The sequence below is a fragment of the Mustela nigripes genome, chromosome 9 (genome assembly GCF_022355385.1).
Source record: "Mustela nigripes isolate SB6536 chromosome 9, MUSNIG.SB6536, whole genome shotgun sequence".
Lineage (NCBI taxonomy): Eukaryota > Metazoa > Chordata > Mammalia > Carnivora > Mustelidae > Mustela > Mustela nigripes.
The window spans coordinates 59,547,482-59,563,183 of NC_081565.1; the positions used below are offsets into that span (position 1 = coordinate 59,547,482).

The window sequence follows — 15,702 nt, forward strand, 5'->3', positions numbered from 1 at the left end:
TTTTTTTTTTTTTTTTTTAAACCTAAGTAAACAAAATACTCTGACTGGGTGGGACAAGTGCCTATAATTTTCTTTTATCCAATGATGTTGTTCCAGTTCCTAGTGGTCCTCCTCGCAAAGTCGAGGTAGAGGCTGTCAACTCAACATCTGTTAAAGTCTCATGGCGCTCACCTGTGCCCAATAAACAGCATGGCCAGATAAGAGGATACCAGGTGCATTATGTGAGGATGGAAAATGGTGAGCCCAAGGGCCAGCCCATGCTGAAGGATGTCATGCTGGCTGATGCACAGGTAAGCCTCTGAAATTACATACCTATGTTTGTATTTATTTATTATATTTATTTTAATCTATATCTTGAAATGGACCCCATTTTTCAAGTTTTTTTGACATTTAAAAAATCCTGTACACAATTCTAGTTTTTGAAACACATGATGTGTATTTACCTTCTCAGAGTTGACAGCATGTGAAGAAATTAGTTGTAATGAAATTACACTCAAGCCTAATTAAAAACACATAAATGTTTTCTTAAAATACAGATATTCAACTTGCTACATTACATCTGAATTTGACTTTCTGACTTCAAAAAATTTGAATTGATTTTAAAGTAACAAGAAGAATTCTAAGCAGTTATGCTAGAACTTCTTGAAACTAAATTGATCTAGCTTTAAACATATGACTTATTCTGTTGAAAAATAGACATTCTTACCTGAGGAAAGTTACCCAAATAGTATTTTATTTAGTACTTATTTATCAAACCATGTATTCAGAAGTAGTTACTTCATTTCCCAGAAAAATGAAGGTAATGACGGTGAAAAATTAAAGTTTTCTAGGAAATTAATTAGGATCCCCTATTTTTTTTTTTAAGAAATAAAAATTTATTGGTTACCTTCCATATTTCAAATACTCTTGTTTGGTGTCAGCATACAAATATGTGTCAATATATTTTGAGGAATTCGTATTTTATTAGAAAACACTTAGAATGAATTTTTTGACAGGGAATGATGGATAAATGGCTGAGGAGGCTGACTGTTATCTCAGAAACGCAAGAGTGAACCCTCAATTAAGATTCATTTTTTGTTTGAGACGGGGACTGAGGGAGAGAGAGAATCTTTTTTTTTTAATTTAATTTAATTTTTTTTCAGTGTTTCAAAATTCATTGTTTATGCACCACACCCAGTGCTCCATGCAATATGTTAAACCAAGTTAAGAAAAGTAAGAACAGTTGAGTATGTGAGAAATGTTATTGATCCTCAGGTGGCAGTATTCAACCACGCCGTCACTACTTGGCTTTATAATCCATTGCTTAAAGCATAGCATTATATGTTTCATTTTTTTGTTAAATTAAAGTGTTTCAAACATAATACCATGATAAATTTCCCTGTATTCTATGCAGTTACCTGAAAAGAAGAGGAAGATTTCAATTAATAGCTTCAACTGGGGATTATATGTCACCTGTGGATAGCTTCATTATACTGGGCCCAGTGGTGATGGGATGTTGTGAATAGGGGGGTACTATGCTTATCTAGCAAATCAGTAGTTAGAGGGGGGATTTGGGAAATCTGAAATTTATTTCAGCTGCAAGTTCCTTCCCTTGTGTTAGAGTGAGGAGGACTATGAGCCAATGAGAACTCTTATGTCAGGTTGCCACATTTTTCATTCTTATCTCTGTGCAAATAAGAGTGCAATCCATGTCCCTGTGTCTAAGGAAAACATCGACCCTAATGTTTTAATATAATCAACTCACAACAGCGCTGTTTTCCTTTGGTTTTGAAACATTTTAACTAAAGGGTTCTGGATGAGTTGTTTACTTAATCAGCTCCTAATCCAGTTCCATGGTTTTGAAGTCTACTTCTGTAAATTTATTTCTTTAGATTCATAGTCCTTTAGATGCTGGAAAAGGGGCATTGTTTTTTTCTAAATAATATTCTTACTGTCTGTGAAAGAGTACTTACAATATGAAATTAATAAAGCCATTAATGCCCATGTTTTCTTTTGTAAGTCTGAAATTATGAAAAAGAAAATGATATAGCCATGATGCTTTGATGTCTTTCATCCCGTCCTAGATTTTGCATTATAAATTTTACATTATAAACTTGTAGTTCTGTCAGTGTTTTGTGGAGGATGGTGCTTAATGGAATTATGTGATACAAAGTGCCTTAAATATCAAACACAATTTTTCCCCCTCTCTTCTACTTTTTGGTTTTTCTTTATTGAATTTGCTAATTTTCCTTGTGTGTATATGTTTTTTTATTGTTTTTCCTTTGCCCACCTCATCTGTTTTCTGAATAATCATTGAAATTCCACTGCATCATTGCAAGACTTCCCTGGGCCTGTAAGATTCCAATCTATTACGAAAGGTGTTAATCTAATTAGTGACATAAATTAATTGCATAACATAAGGAAAAAGTCAAAATAAATGTCATAAAGTAGTGTATGACTAGAAACACTAGCTGTATGTTCTGCCTTATTGATGCATTCCAATGAAACACGTATGAAAAATATACATTAGCTGATCTTAATAATAACAATACAAAGCATATTTACTTTTGACCTTTCAGTTGGGGGTGAGGATGACAGCGTAACACACCTTCCCTTTGGAATTTTATTGTACACACTGCTTATTTTTTTTTGTTTTGTTTTTGTTTATTTGTTTGTTTTAATCTAAGGATGGCAACATTGCCTTATAAGGCTACAAATTTCTCTTCATTTCTTTTTATTTTGTTTTCCTCTTCCCCAACCTTCTTAATCTCAATCAGTGGGAATTTGATGATACTACTGAACATGTGAGTAATTATGGACTGCTTTGTCAAAAAGAGCTATAAATGCTTGTCTTTTCCATTACCCCTCTTTCACTTATTTATGATATGTCATCACAGTTTGCTTGGATGCATGAGCTAACACATTATTTTTAAATTATTTTCATTATGTGGTACATTTTTAATTTAGGTTTTTGTTTGTGAAATTGGCATGGTGCTATTGATTGCATCAGATACATCATAAGCTCATGTCGTTTTGATGGCTGCTACTAATTCTGCCTTGTGACACAGTTAGAGGAGGCACACTTTAAGTGGAGGCATCACAGACAGGAGATATCAAGCTGTTTCATAGAGGCCACTCATAAATCCTACCTCAGGGTTGCATTTTCAGTGGATAACACCATGCAGTTCTGATACTAATTATATCAAGAAATGGCAATTCTCTGTTTTATCCATAGAAATTTGAGTTAAATTGAATGAGTCATGCCCAGAGGCAGAAAGTATCTCACTGAAGGAGGAATTTTTTAAAAATATTTCAATGGCTGGATTATATTATTTATTGAGAGCATATTACTATGGATAGGTGTCTATGGGGGACATAGGATGTGACACCTGCCTTTGAATCGCTTACAGTAGGTGGCTAGGAAGGATGTAAAGTTCTGAGAAGTTCCATAAAATACGACAAAGGCAATGGCCTCAAGCAATGTGTAATTAATAAATGAGTGTCATTGTCACTGTGAATTCAGAGGCCATGGACCAAGAAGGTAGAAGAGGTCTTGAAACTTTGTTGAGAACTTAAAAAAGTAAGGGTGGAAGAGGTGGGGAATTCGTATGCATGCCTGTGTGTGTGTGGGTGTGTGTTAGAGAGTTAGAGGTACAAATGTATTTTTTTAAAGATGAGTATGTGGGACATAGTCATTGAGGCAAGTCAAGAATGTGGTATAGTCATGTGACATGAGCTTGCCAATTCAACATGAATGAAGGGGTTTAGGTTAGTAAGTGAGGACAAAGTATGGCTAAGAGGTAACTTTTAATATAATGTTGGGAAAACCTGAAGAACCTGGCTTTTAGCTCTTCAGTACTGGAGAGATGTAGAAAATTATTAAAAATGGAAATAAGATTAAGGCTGGCAAGGGTATTCTTTCATTTAGTAAATTTTTTGAGGGGGGACAAAATACAGGGCTCTTACTGGGAATATTGGAAATATGATGGGCAAGGTATCAGTTTTAATGGCACTTAAAACACTGACAGTGTTTTATAAACTTCTTTGACTGTGATCCATAGTAAAAGATGCATTATATATCATGACTGATGCATTTGTATGTTTAAAATAAAGGTCTTACAAAATAATACCTTGCTTTAAATATATATAAAATGTAATGTTTTGCATGAAAGTGTATCTTATTTCTTTTTTAAAATGCTGGGCATGAATGAGTAAATTAATTTCATGACCTACTTAAATGGATCATTACTTACAGCTTAAAGCCAATGATACAGTGGATAGATTAGAGAGAAAGAAGATAGTAAACAAGGAAACAAATAAAAACAGTTCTTTTACTAAGGTAGTCATAAAATAATAAAAATTCAAAAAAGTAAGTTGAAGCAGCCGAAATGAAAAATGGACAGTTTGGGTCAATATTTTAAAGGAAAAACTGGATAAAGTTCCTAAGAATTTGAGGAAGAGAAAGAGATCAAGATCACTTATAAGTTTGGAATATGCTATACCATTCACTAAAGTATAGAAGCAAGGAGGGGAATTTATTCCTGGAAATAACACTTGAGCTTCAGTCAAGCTGAACTTGAGGGAACAATTGATAGTCAAAGGAAAATGTCTAGCACATATTTACAGTGTACATGCCACTGGAGCCCTGATGAGAAATCAGGCTTAGAAAAGAGTTTAAGATATAAACAGAAAAAATTCTCTAAGATTTGGAATTTTTTTAATTTTTAAAAAACTTTTTTAATTTTTTAAAAAAAAATTTTGGACTAGAGAGAAACATAGCAGGCCAGTAACTGTTTCAGAACATCCAGGAATGCCAAGTTTTAACAGGCTAGAAGTTGGATAGAGATTTGATAGGAGAAGTCAAAGAGAATGAGGAATGGTATCCATGGCATCAGCCACACTACCTCACAGAGGATAAGGAAACCACCAAAGAAGCGTGGACACAGTTTAAAGAAAGAAAATACAACACAAGAGATGATGTGATCCAGGCAGATAGAGGTGTGTCTGACTGGGATCATACCACTGTAGAGGATTTGACCAGTTTCAGATTACATTACATGTGTTATCCTGTAACAGCCTATGCAAGAGGAAAGGCTAGTGTAGTTAATCCCAATTTGATAAATAAAATATCTCACCATATGATTTGTGATAGAGCTAAGCCCTGCTTCTCTGCCCCACTAACCTCGCCTACTTTCAGCAGATACCAGTAGCATGTGAAAGGGACCTTGGAAACAATAATGTTGTCATCTTCCCATCATAATTTCTGGAATACCCAGTATATCTACTATAATTTAAAATGCTACACTTGGGTGATTTGTATGGTTATTATAGCCTCTCTAATCTTAGTGAAACTATACCAAGGTCCTGAAAATAAAATCTTTCTCCCAAATTTATCCCATTCATCTGGCAGAATAATATTTCCAATGGCTGTTCAGGATGATATCTGAAATTTTTGAATTTCCTTCCACTCAAATGGTATCCCTATTATTTTGAGAAAAGCACACTGTCAAAAGCTGTCATATTTGGGATCAGATTCAACAACTGAGTTCAATGGTGCCCCTTACAGCCTTACACAGAAAAAATCATTCTGCCCTCCACACAAACCAGTCCATTCCATGAACTCTCACTTGCATTGTCTTCAGATGTGGAAGACAATAACATCATATTATTTCTTAAATCTAACCATATTCAGTTTGAAAACATAGCTGTACCAAATATCTGAAAGGGAACTTTATAACTGTTTATAACTGTGGGGATGTGGGCATGTGTGTAACAGCTCTGAAGAAAATAACAGAACAAGTTAATAACTAGTCTATGTAAAGAATCATATAATCTCCAGTTTGGAAGAACAGATCTAAGTTTTGTAACCATCATAGTTCAGGGCCCTAATTAAGAGAAATCTATAGTTTTGATAAGTAGTTTGTGACATTTAACATTTTCTAAATAGATTAATTGAACACAACTCCATGATGATGTGGTAAAAGAAAAAAAAATTATTATCCTTTGGTTTTATGATCTACTCCAGATTACCAGAAAATTCTCCTTAGTGTGTAATGCTTTTAGTTCATAGTCTATATAATTAACTAATAATATGTTACTTGAGTCCTAAGAAACTTCTCTGGCTCAAGATATCTAGGTTCGACAGAGCAGCCATTTGGAAAAATACTAGTGTGGTGATAAAACAGACTGCCCTGGCATCAGCCCCATCACTGGTCTGTGGGCCAGGCTGTAGAGTATGCATATTGAGAGCTCCTGGCATAATCTAACTGCTGGTTTATGGTTTGCTCACTATGAGCCAGGCATAGTTTTAAGTGTTTACCTGATATACCTCACTTAATCCTTACATTATTCCAACTTTCACATGGGAAACTGAGGTTCAGAGGAGGGGGTAGCTCACCTGCCCTAGATCACCAAACTAGGAAATAAGGAGATGCAGGTTTAAATTCAAGAGTTTAGGAGTTCTGGCCTCAGGTTTCATGTTTTAAACTACTCCTTCTTAGGATTACCTCGTACAATGGCTGAAGACTGACCCCACTTTAATGTAAGCATGAAAACATATCATTCATAGCATGAACAACAGGCATGAAATTTCCAGTGCTTGGCATGGCTACAGGGAGTATTTAAGCATGCATAGAATGAGGATGGATGCTTTGATTTTCCCCTAGGGTGTTTGTGGTGTTTTGAATCAGTGTCACTCTATTGTGTCATTTTAGGACATGATTATTTCTGGGCTACAGCCTGAAACTTCCTACTCCCTCACTGTCACAGCCTACACCACCAAAGGAGATGGTGCTCGCAGCAAGCCCAAATTGGTGTCCACCACTGGGGCAGGTAACCATATTTGTGCATATATGTGCCTTGAACATTTTCCAGGTGACAATAATACTAATTTTCCAAATGGTATGGATGGTGAATTCTATCAAAAAGAAAAAGTGGACTGTGGTCAACTTTTGTATTTATGCAGTTCAGAAGAAAAGCAAGACATACTTTGCCCAAATTATTTAGTCAGTCATTCAACAAGTATGTTTGTGAGCACCTACTACATGCCAGGCACTACTCGCAGTACTTGGGATACAGCATTCAACAAAACTGAAATATTCTTCCCTCCTGAAACTTAATTTCTGAGTAGAACTTGATAATTAACGAGTAGACAAATGAGTATATAATAAACCATCGGTAAGTGAGAAGTTGAAAAATAAAGGTGTGTAGACATTACGGATAGGGACTGTTTGCTAAGTAACTGGAGAGGGTCTCTTAGAAGAAAGTTATTTGAGCTGAGACATGAATGATGTGGAAGTGCAAGTCATAGGAATGTCCAGAGGGAGGACCAGGGATGTCACTGATTAGCTTCAATCTCTCTGTGCAGCAAAACCTTTTAGAAGAGCTGCCATCTTGAACTGAGTTGATTACTTCTGGGTTTTGTTTTGTTTTGCCATTTTCTCCTCCCCATTCCTTGCTGTGGGAATTCTGAAGAGGTCAAATCACATAAAAGATGGGGAACAGAAAAGAGAAGGAAGGCAACAAGGCTGCAAAATATCAGATTGCTCCTCTGAAGAACAAAGTTTCTTAATACTCTTTAGAGTTACTTTGATGGGCTCACATTAGGAAAAGCCAGCATGAAGGAAGACCTGACACTGTAAAACCAATAAATTAAGACATAATTACAAAAGGATTCTTCTCCAATCCCTTTATATCATAATCTCCCATGGAACATTTAAACTATGATTTGATTTACTCCTCCCGAATTGCTTCTCACGCAACTTTTTAGGAACACATCTCTATGTAAAGGTATAAAGCAAAGAACAGCTGTGATGTTGAGTACCCTCCTGGGTGCCATGCTCACTGCCAAATTTGTCTAAATGTCATAAGATTTGCCTCACTTACATCCTGCCACCTGGAACTGCCTCAAGCAGCAGGATTACAGATGGCAAAACTCCTTTAAGGCAAAGTCTTCTGGGCTTTTTCTTCCTTTTTTTTTTTTTTTTTAAATTTAAGAATAGCATTGTATCAAGCTAATTTAATGCCTTGCGTAGGAAATATATGTTCAGAGGGGGCATGCTGACTGGCTATGGAAACAGCCTCTACTGAAATGTAGACAACTAAGTGCAAACCCCTGAAATTAAATCCCCCAAATGAAGAAAATATATTTCTGACACCTATATTTTTAATTGTGTCTTAATTAGCCTGAGATGTATTACATAAAGCATTAGGCTCCCTTTGCCCTTAAGACAGGGGTGCTATAATAAGGAAGGAAAAGGAGAGAATTTATAGCCAAAGGATGTAAATCCCAGAAGAAAAAATGGCGTTGTCGATTTAAATAGCACAAACACTGGCTTATCACTTTTTGGGACTATTCAAGAAATTATTTAGAGTTGTGGATCTTATAACATAGAGGACTACTTTGCTGTTTCCATTTTGTATCTTTCTTAATCAGTGGACATTTAGGTATTGAGGAAGACAATGCTTATATTTTAGATATCTGCACATATATTGTCTTCATACTGGGCCTGGGTTGGAGGTGTGAGAATCCAGATATATAATCTCTTTAAGAGAAAAGCTCTAGTTTTATCATCTGCCAACCAACTAGTCAGAATCATTCCTTATAGTCATGGCTTATCCTGAGGTAAAAAGTATAGACAAAAAGTGTAATTATGACCATAATAACTCAAAGCCACCATTATTTTGTACTACTTAAAAAAAAATTACAAGCCACATAAGAGTATAGTTAAGTGTTCAGGCTGCGTATTCAGATTGTCTTATAGCTTTCTCACTCATTATACCTCTGACTCTACAGTTTTCTCTCTCTCTGGGCATTATTTTCTTCAGATAATGAAGATAATAACTAATCAATGTGTAGTCAAGAGTGAAAAATGTAAATCAAATGAGATACTACATATAATGCTCTTAGCACAGTGCCTGGTACATTGCATGTACCCAATAATTATATATGTTGTAATTATTATTCTTATTAGTTGTATCTAATTAGCTCATCTTTACTTGGATTCATTTCTCTGTGGCTTGAACCTCTATATATGTGAAGGTTTCTTAAGAGATTTTTCTTTTTCAAATTCCCTTAAATTATTGTGTAATCCTATTTGTGTCTGTTACCAAATTCTGGTATCTCAGCCTACCTTAATAAGTATGAGAATAAGCATATTTCCACAAAGGTATATAGACCAAGTCTTTTTCATTTTTTTTTTTAAGTAAATAATGTAATGGAGTTCCTGTAGAGTGGTGTTCCCATTCAGCAGTGATTAAAATGTAAATGGCTGTGTACCTTGGTCTTAGCACTCCTTCCCCTGTGTTCCAGTTCCAGGAAAACCCCGGCTTGTAATTAACCACACTCAGATGAATACTGCTCTCATTCAATGGCACCCCCCTGTGGACACATTTGGACCTCTTCAGGGCTATCGTCTAAAATTTGGGCGGAAAGATTCAGAACCACTCACTACTCTTGAGTTCTCTGAGAAAGAAGATCACTTTACAGCTACAGACATCCATAAAGGAGCATCATATATCTTCAGGCTCTCAGCCAGAAACAAAGTGGGCTTTGGGGAAGAGATAGTGAAGGAGATTTCTGTTCCAGAAGAAGTCCCAACTGGATTCCCTCAAAACCTCCATTCAGAAGGCACCACTTCAACCTCCGTCCAGTTATCCTGGCAGCCACCTGTCCTAGCAGAGAGAAATGGCATCATCACCAAGTATACTCTTCTGTATAGGGATATCAACATCCCTCTTCTACCAATGGAGCAGCTTATTGTTCCAGCTGATACCACTATGACACTGAGTGGCTTAAAACCAGATACCACATATGATGTAAAAGTACGTGCTCACACGAGCAAAGGGCCCGGGCCATATAGTCCCAGTGTCCAGTTCAGGACACTGCCTGTGGATCAAGGTAGGATTTGTCTGCTTACGGCCTTCCTCCTTTAAAGGAATGTCGGTCTTTGGAAATCAGTATTTTGAAGCTATAAATAACTGATCGGACCATTCATATTAATAGGTTCAGCAAAAGCCAAAAGGTAAAGTATGTAAAACTTAATATGTTTTGGATGCCTTAGATTTTGGTTATAGAATGCCAAGCAAGTCTGGCTGACAGCACCCCAGTGTTCTCAGGTAAGGAAAATACAATATAGGTGACTGAATTGGAGATAAAAGAGAGATCTTTGTGAGAATGGGGTAGTAAAATCAGTGTTCTAAACAGGTAGGCAAATCACACTTCTCTCTTTGAGATCAAAGTAGACGTCATCTAGCCTAAGCCCGATGGTCCATGGTGGAAAAGGACAGGTCATACATTTTTAGGAATAGTGTAAATACACTGTTTTTCCTTTTCCAGCAGTGTTTGCAAAAAATTTTCATGTCAAAGCAGTAATGAAGACTTCAGTGCTGTTGTCTTGGGAAATTCCAGAAAATTACAATTCTGCCATGCCTTTCAAAGTAAGTTGTTTTCTAATTTATAAGATATCATGGGTAAAACTGGGGGTGGGGAACATGCAATTTACCTCAGTAAGTTACTTAGAAAGCATGCACACCACTTTGCTTCAGCCACACACACTTGCTTTTCTCCTATTTGGTTTCCACTTGAAAGATGAAGTGGGAACTGAAACCTAGGGTGGTATTACTTGTCAGTCACCTTGTACTTCCAAACCTTTACAACTAAGCTAGTACTTGTGTTTTTCCACCAGAAAATGAAATTCATGTGGTTTCTACATCTTGAAAATGCAATATCCTGATATTTAAAAATTTGTTTATTGGCTTGAATCATTTGTATGTTTTAAACTTTAATTTGTGTTTGAGAGATATTGAGGGATATTAGCAAGAAGCACAAGTCTATGAAATAAAGAATAGAGAAACATTTTGAAGGTACAAATGTACTTAGGAACAGGAATGGAAACCTTTAGAAAAAAGGTGGTGTGTATAATATATTGAAAACCCAAAGTGTTTCTGCACAATTTCCATTAAGATTATATGCAAGCAACAGGTCAAATATTGAAAATAATGTACATTTCTAGACTTAGAAACATCATATAATTATGCACTAAGAACAAAAGAAAAGTTCATTCCATCTCTAGAATTTATGAATACTTGCGGGCTTAGGAATTACCCCAAATTAGAATTGACTTGACATACTTATTCTATAAATAAGTGTATATTAGTTTAGAATGCATACATTTTCTCTCTGATACCCAAATCTCTTCGATTGGCTGTATCCTCTAGATTCTTTATGATGATGGGAAAATGGTTGAAGAAGTTGATGGCCGGGCTACCCAGAAACTAATTGTGAACTTGAAGCCTGAGAAGTCATATTCATTTGTGCTAACAAATCGTGGGAATAGTGCTGGTGGGCTGCAACACAGGGTAACAGCAAAGACTGCACCAGACGTACTACGTACCAAGCCTGCCTTCATTGGGAAGACCAACCTGGATGGCATGATTACTGTACAACTGCCTGAAGTACCCGTAAATGAGAATATAAAGTAAGTCGATTGAAGGGTTAGGGTTGAAGGATACAAATGCAAGTAAACAAGAAAAGAAAATTCAACCTCAGTATTATAGAAGTCATAAAAGATTCTATTGCTATATGTGAAGTAAAAGCTTCTTCAGCATAGGCTCTCAGTTTTATTTAAGCCTTATTACACCCTGTTCTCATGTTTGTTATAACACATATTCTCATTAATTTAACATGGAGGGCTTTTTATTTCCCAGGAATGATGTAACTCAGTAGAAATAGACTAAGAAATAGAAATAGAATGCAATCCTTAAGCTAAAGGAGTTTACGTCATAGTGTACAGAATAAGGTGACTAGTTGAATAACTCTAATACCTGGAAATTTTTATTATAATGGTGAGGAATTCTTACAAGGTATTATGAAGCCGAAGGAAACTTCGGGAAATGAGATAAGCAACATGGTACATAACACTAACACTTTTGTTGTATATGTGTGCTGAAAGGAGACATTTCAAAAGTTAGAGTTCAGGATGATGTCAGAAAGAACTTGAAAGTTGGAAAATGCGAGTTTTCTGTCTTGGATGGAGCACAGTGTAGAGGACAGTGGGCTTGAAGTGAAAGATTAAATCCAGTCAATTAAGAAGTTTATTGGTTGTCTATAGTTAGTTGATTATAGCCAGTACATTTTATAAAATGTAATATAATATAGCTAGCTGGTCATAGCCAATAGAAGAAAAAAAATTTTTCACTGCAGTCTACTAAGTAAAGTATGAGTATTGTGGTTAACTATGGAGAACAAAAGAAGATGTGGACTCTGTCCCCAAAGAGCTACCATAGAGTGGGGGATACAGAGAAGCAGATATAGTACCTGCTAATGATAGTGTTAGACTCTATTTTAAGAGCAGCTAACTGATAATAAAATGGGTCAAGGAGGTTTCTCATTTAATCTTAAAGGGCAGGTAGGACACATATAAAAAATCAGAGTGAGAAGATTATATGCAAGGGCTCATTAGTAAAGGAAGTGAGCTATTTTGTAAGGCCTGAACAAGAGAAGTAAGAGAGGTATACAAGAGCTAAGTTGCACTCAGAACTTGAAACTATATCAGGTAGATGGTAGAAATTCAGTAAAGGTGTTTGTACAGGAGAGTGGTATGTATCCTTTATATGATACTTAAGTTTCCTTTTTTTCTACTTTAGGAAATATTTAATGGGTATCCGCTGCATGCTGGAGATTGTGCTATCTGCTTGCTTTCTCATTTCTTGTATCCCCCATGGTCATGCTTAGATGAAACTTGTTATGAAAGATTTGAAGGTCAACCAGAGACGTTCGTATGTAGTTTATGGATTGTTGGGACTTTCACATTTAGCAACAATCTGGCAACATAATTAGGGAAGTTCTTAGGGAAGATGGCTCCTGAAGGCATATGTTGGAAGGATGTCAGAACACCATAAAGTGTTGCGATGTCATTGTGTAGTTGGTTGATTCTAGGTAAATAACAAGATTCTAAAATCAGATGGTGATGGGGTAAATAGGATGCAGAGGCAGATGAGAACAGTAGTGTAGTAGGAGTTGGTAAACACTTTAATGAGGGATCAAGGCAGAGGAAAAAATGTCATAGATGACTCTGAGAGTTGAATTTCGGTGACAAAGTGAATGATACTGCCATTCATCCTAGAGGATGAAAAAGTCAAGAGGAAATGACTGAGTTCAATTTTGTATGTTTTACATGAGGTATCAATGAAATACCTACTTAGAGATGTTCATTTAAAGAAATTACTGGGATTATGGCTAGAAATTTGAGAATCATCAACAGCAATGTATTTATGGAAAGAAACAGAATCACTGAGACAGTGGGATGCAGATATGAAGCAAAGGTTAAAGGAAAGGTCTCAGGAAGAAAAGAGCTATTATATAGTTAAGTGGAGAACCAAGACAAGGCAATTTCATGGCAAAAGATTTTTCAATAAGGTGTGTACAGTCAGAAATTTCCGGAGCTCCAGAAAATTTAAAGAAGATGAGAGAAAAAAAAAATCTGCTATTAAAAAGTAAAACTATAAACAAGAGGTTTTTGATATAGCACCATAGTTGAAATTTAGAAAAGTCTAATAATTGGCAACTTTTGACTTAACTAAAATCCATTCTTCCAGAGAAAACCTTCTGTTCTTATTTATTTGATGAAATAATTGGAGGATTTTAACCAAATGGTGGAATTTCCAAAAGATCATGACTAACATAAGATTCACTGAGAAATCCGATCTCCTTTTTTGTCTCTCTTCTTGTATCATTCAGAAACCTGGAAAATGAGAACGGAATAGTAGTGTGATTGTATTCCAACAAAACTTAATAGGAAAGTGAGATTATATTTATCCATTTTTGTTTTAATCACCTGTGGAGATTATATATATCTACTCTCTATATATATTTCCCATCCTATTCTAGTGACAGGCAATGTTTTAGGGATTTAGTAGAGATAATCTGATTTTCTTACTGCTCTTACACAATATAGCTAATTGGGAACTTGGACAAGAAGAGTCCATTGTAATGGAGTTTTAGGATACCAAAGCTTAGATGGATAAGGGAGGCCAAAGGTGGAGCTCCCAATCCCAGTTTAGTAGCTCAGGGAAGGATTCTAAGGAAAGTAACATTAAAAATGAGGATTAAAGAATGACAGGAACCCAGCTGGTCCATAGGAGTATGGTTGGGGAGTTGCTGTTTCAGGCAGAAGACAACCTATGTGATACCATAGCAGCAAGAGAAAGACTAGCATTTCTTATCTGTCCACCTCATCCCCATCCATGAAGATATTTCACCTGGTATCCAACAGATGTGTATTCTGTACACTGCTGGTGCCTGGTCTAGGAATAGAAAGATGACTGAGATGAAGCTCTACATGAAGGTGGCAGAACACATACAAAAAATAGATCATGCAAATATAATGGAGTAAGTAAGAACTGCCAGAGTTCCAGCCCAACTTGGGTGTCCGAGAGACATCTAGAAGGAGATAATATTTAATTTGAGTCTTGATGGTGGGAAATATTTAGAAAAGGCAAAATAGTTGGAAATAAATAAAGAACAGGGGAAAATAACAGAGTATAAATTTAATCCATACAAAAGCATGAAAGAGCGACAGAAAGATGAAAATTGTATAGTATAATTTTTAGTATTTGTTACTAGTTTTCAAGACTTACAGAAAAATGTTTTTAGTGACTTTTTACCCAATTGGTTTAGTAGAATGTGTTAGATATTATCGAGAAAGGCATTTTAGTCCTTTGGTGGTAGATTTTTGGTTCATTTTCAAATTCTGAATGAGTCGAGAATATTGTAGATTATAGTCTACCTTTTAGTGCTTTTCTTTATGTTCAGTTTCCCTCTTTGTTTTATTTATGTACTTTCTCCTCCTATATTTGAAATAGGATTCAGGGAAAAGAGGTAAAACTTTGGTAACAAAGAGAAGAAACCATTTCAAAACATAAAAAGAAAGCAAATGACTGGGGGGGTTGGATATGTTCTAGAAATGAATTTAAGATTCCTAGAAATATATTCTACTCTGGGGAAAAGAGCAAAAACCAAAACTAGGAAAGACCTTGAATGGGAAGAATAACAGAACCATAGGAAATGAAAAACAAATATCCTGTTAGAAAAAATAAAACAAAAATGCTAAATAATCTATAGACATTGGACTTTTTAAAGGGATAATAACGTAAAGCTACCAGTCCTGTCTTTGTGTGGCACAGTCCATTATTATGGGCAGCTGTGAGCTATGTTGTACCACTTGCAGCAGTTGGCAAGTTAAAAAATTAGAAAGGAATGTAGCTTTTTGTTCAATATGCCAGGGGAAAATGAGGAGAGAAAATAGGACTGATAGAAGAGCTGTAGGCGGGGTTGCTAACTTGCATTCAGGTGAAAGCTGTTTAGAAAAATTCTTCCAATTTATTTTCTAGTAAAATGAAATGTTGGTGATTGAAGGGCTGTTTTTATCAACAGAAACCATGCTTTCTCATTTCTGGCCCAGGTAATTGGGAAGTCTTGGTCGCTACCCCCAACTTCCCACAACTTAGAAACAAATTTGTCTCTTGTAAACACAGTCGAGGCTCATTGCTTCTGTATTCTCTCGTAAGTGTTTTTTGTGTGGTGTAGCCCTCCCTCAGGGAAAGGCTACATTTCTTGTGAAATAGCCCTGTAGGTACGGCAGGTTCTGCCCTCAGGAATTTGTGGTGCTTCAACCTTCTATTTGGTTAGATAGACTTGGGGGGCAGAATGCGAGTTGGAAAATC

The 15,702-nt window shown here is 36.0% G+C and overlaps 1 protein-coding gene across 34 annotated transcripts in view; it reads left to right on the plus strand.

Moving 5' to 3' along the window:
- The window catches only part of PTPRD (protein tyrosine phosphatase receptor type D), a 525,037-nt gene that overhangs the window by 360,735 nt on the left and 148,600 nt on the right, over positions 1–15,702 (plus strand). For 13 of the 34 annotated variants that reach the window (XM_059411633.1, XM_059411644.1, XM_059411635.1 and 10 more), the window contains 6 exons: positions 97–290; positions 2,757–2,783; positions 6,693–6,810; positions 9,290–9,877; positions 10,316–10,416; positions 11,197–11,456. In XM_059411633.1, coding sequence (XP_059267616.1) covers positions 97–290; positions 2,757–2,783; positions 6,693–6,810; positions 9,290–9,877; positions 10,316–10,416; positions 11,197–11,456 — 1,288 coding nt within the window. The remainder of the gene's footprint in view (positions 1–96; positions 291–2,756; positions 2,784–6,692; positions 6,811–9,289; positions 9,878–10,315; positions 10,417–11,196; positions 11,457–15,702) is intronic. The other 21 variants (XM_059411657.1, XM_059411660.1, XM_059411661.1 and 18 more) reach the window with 5 other exon arrangements.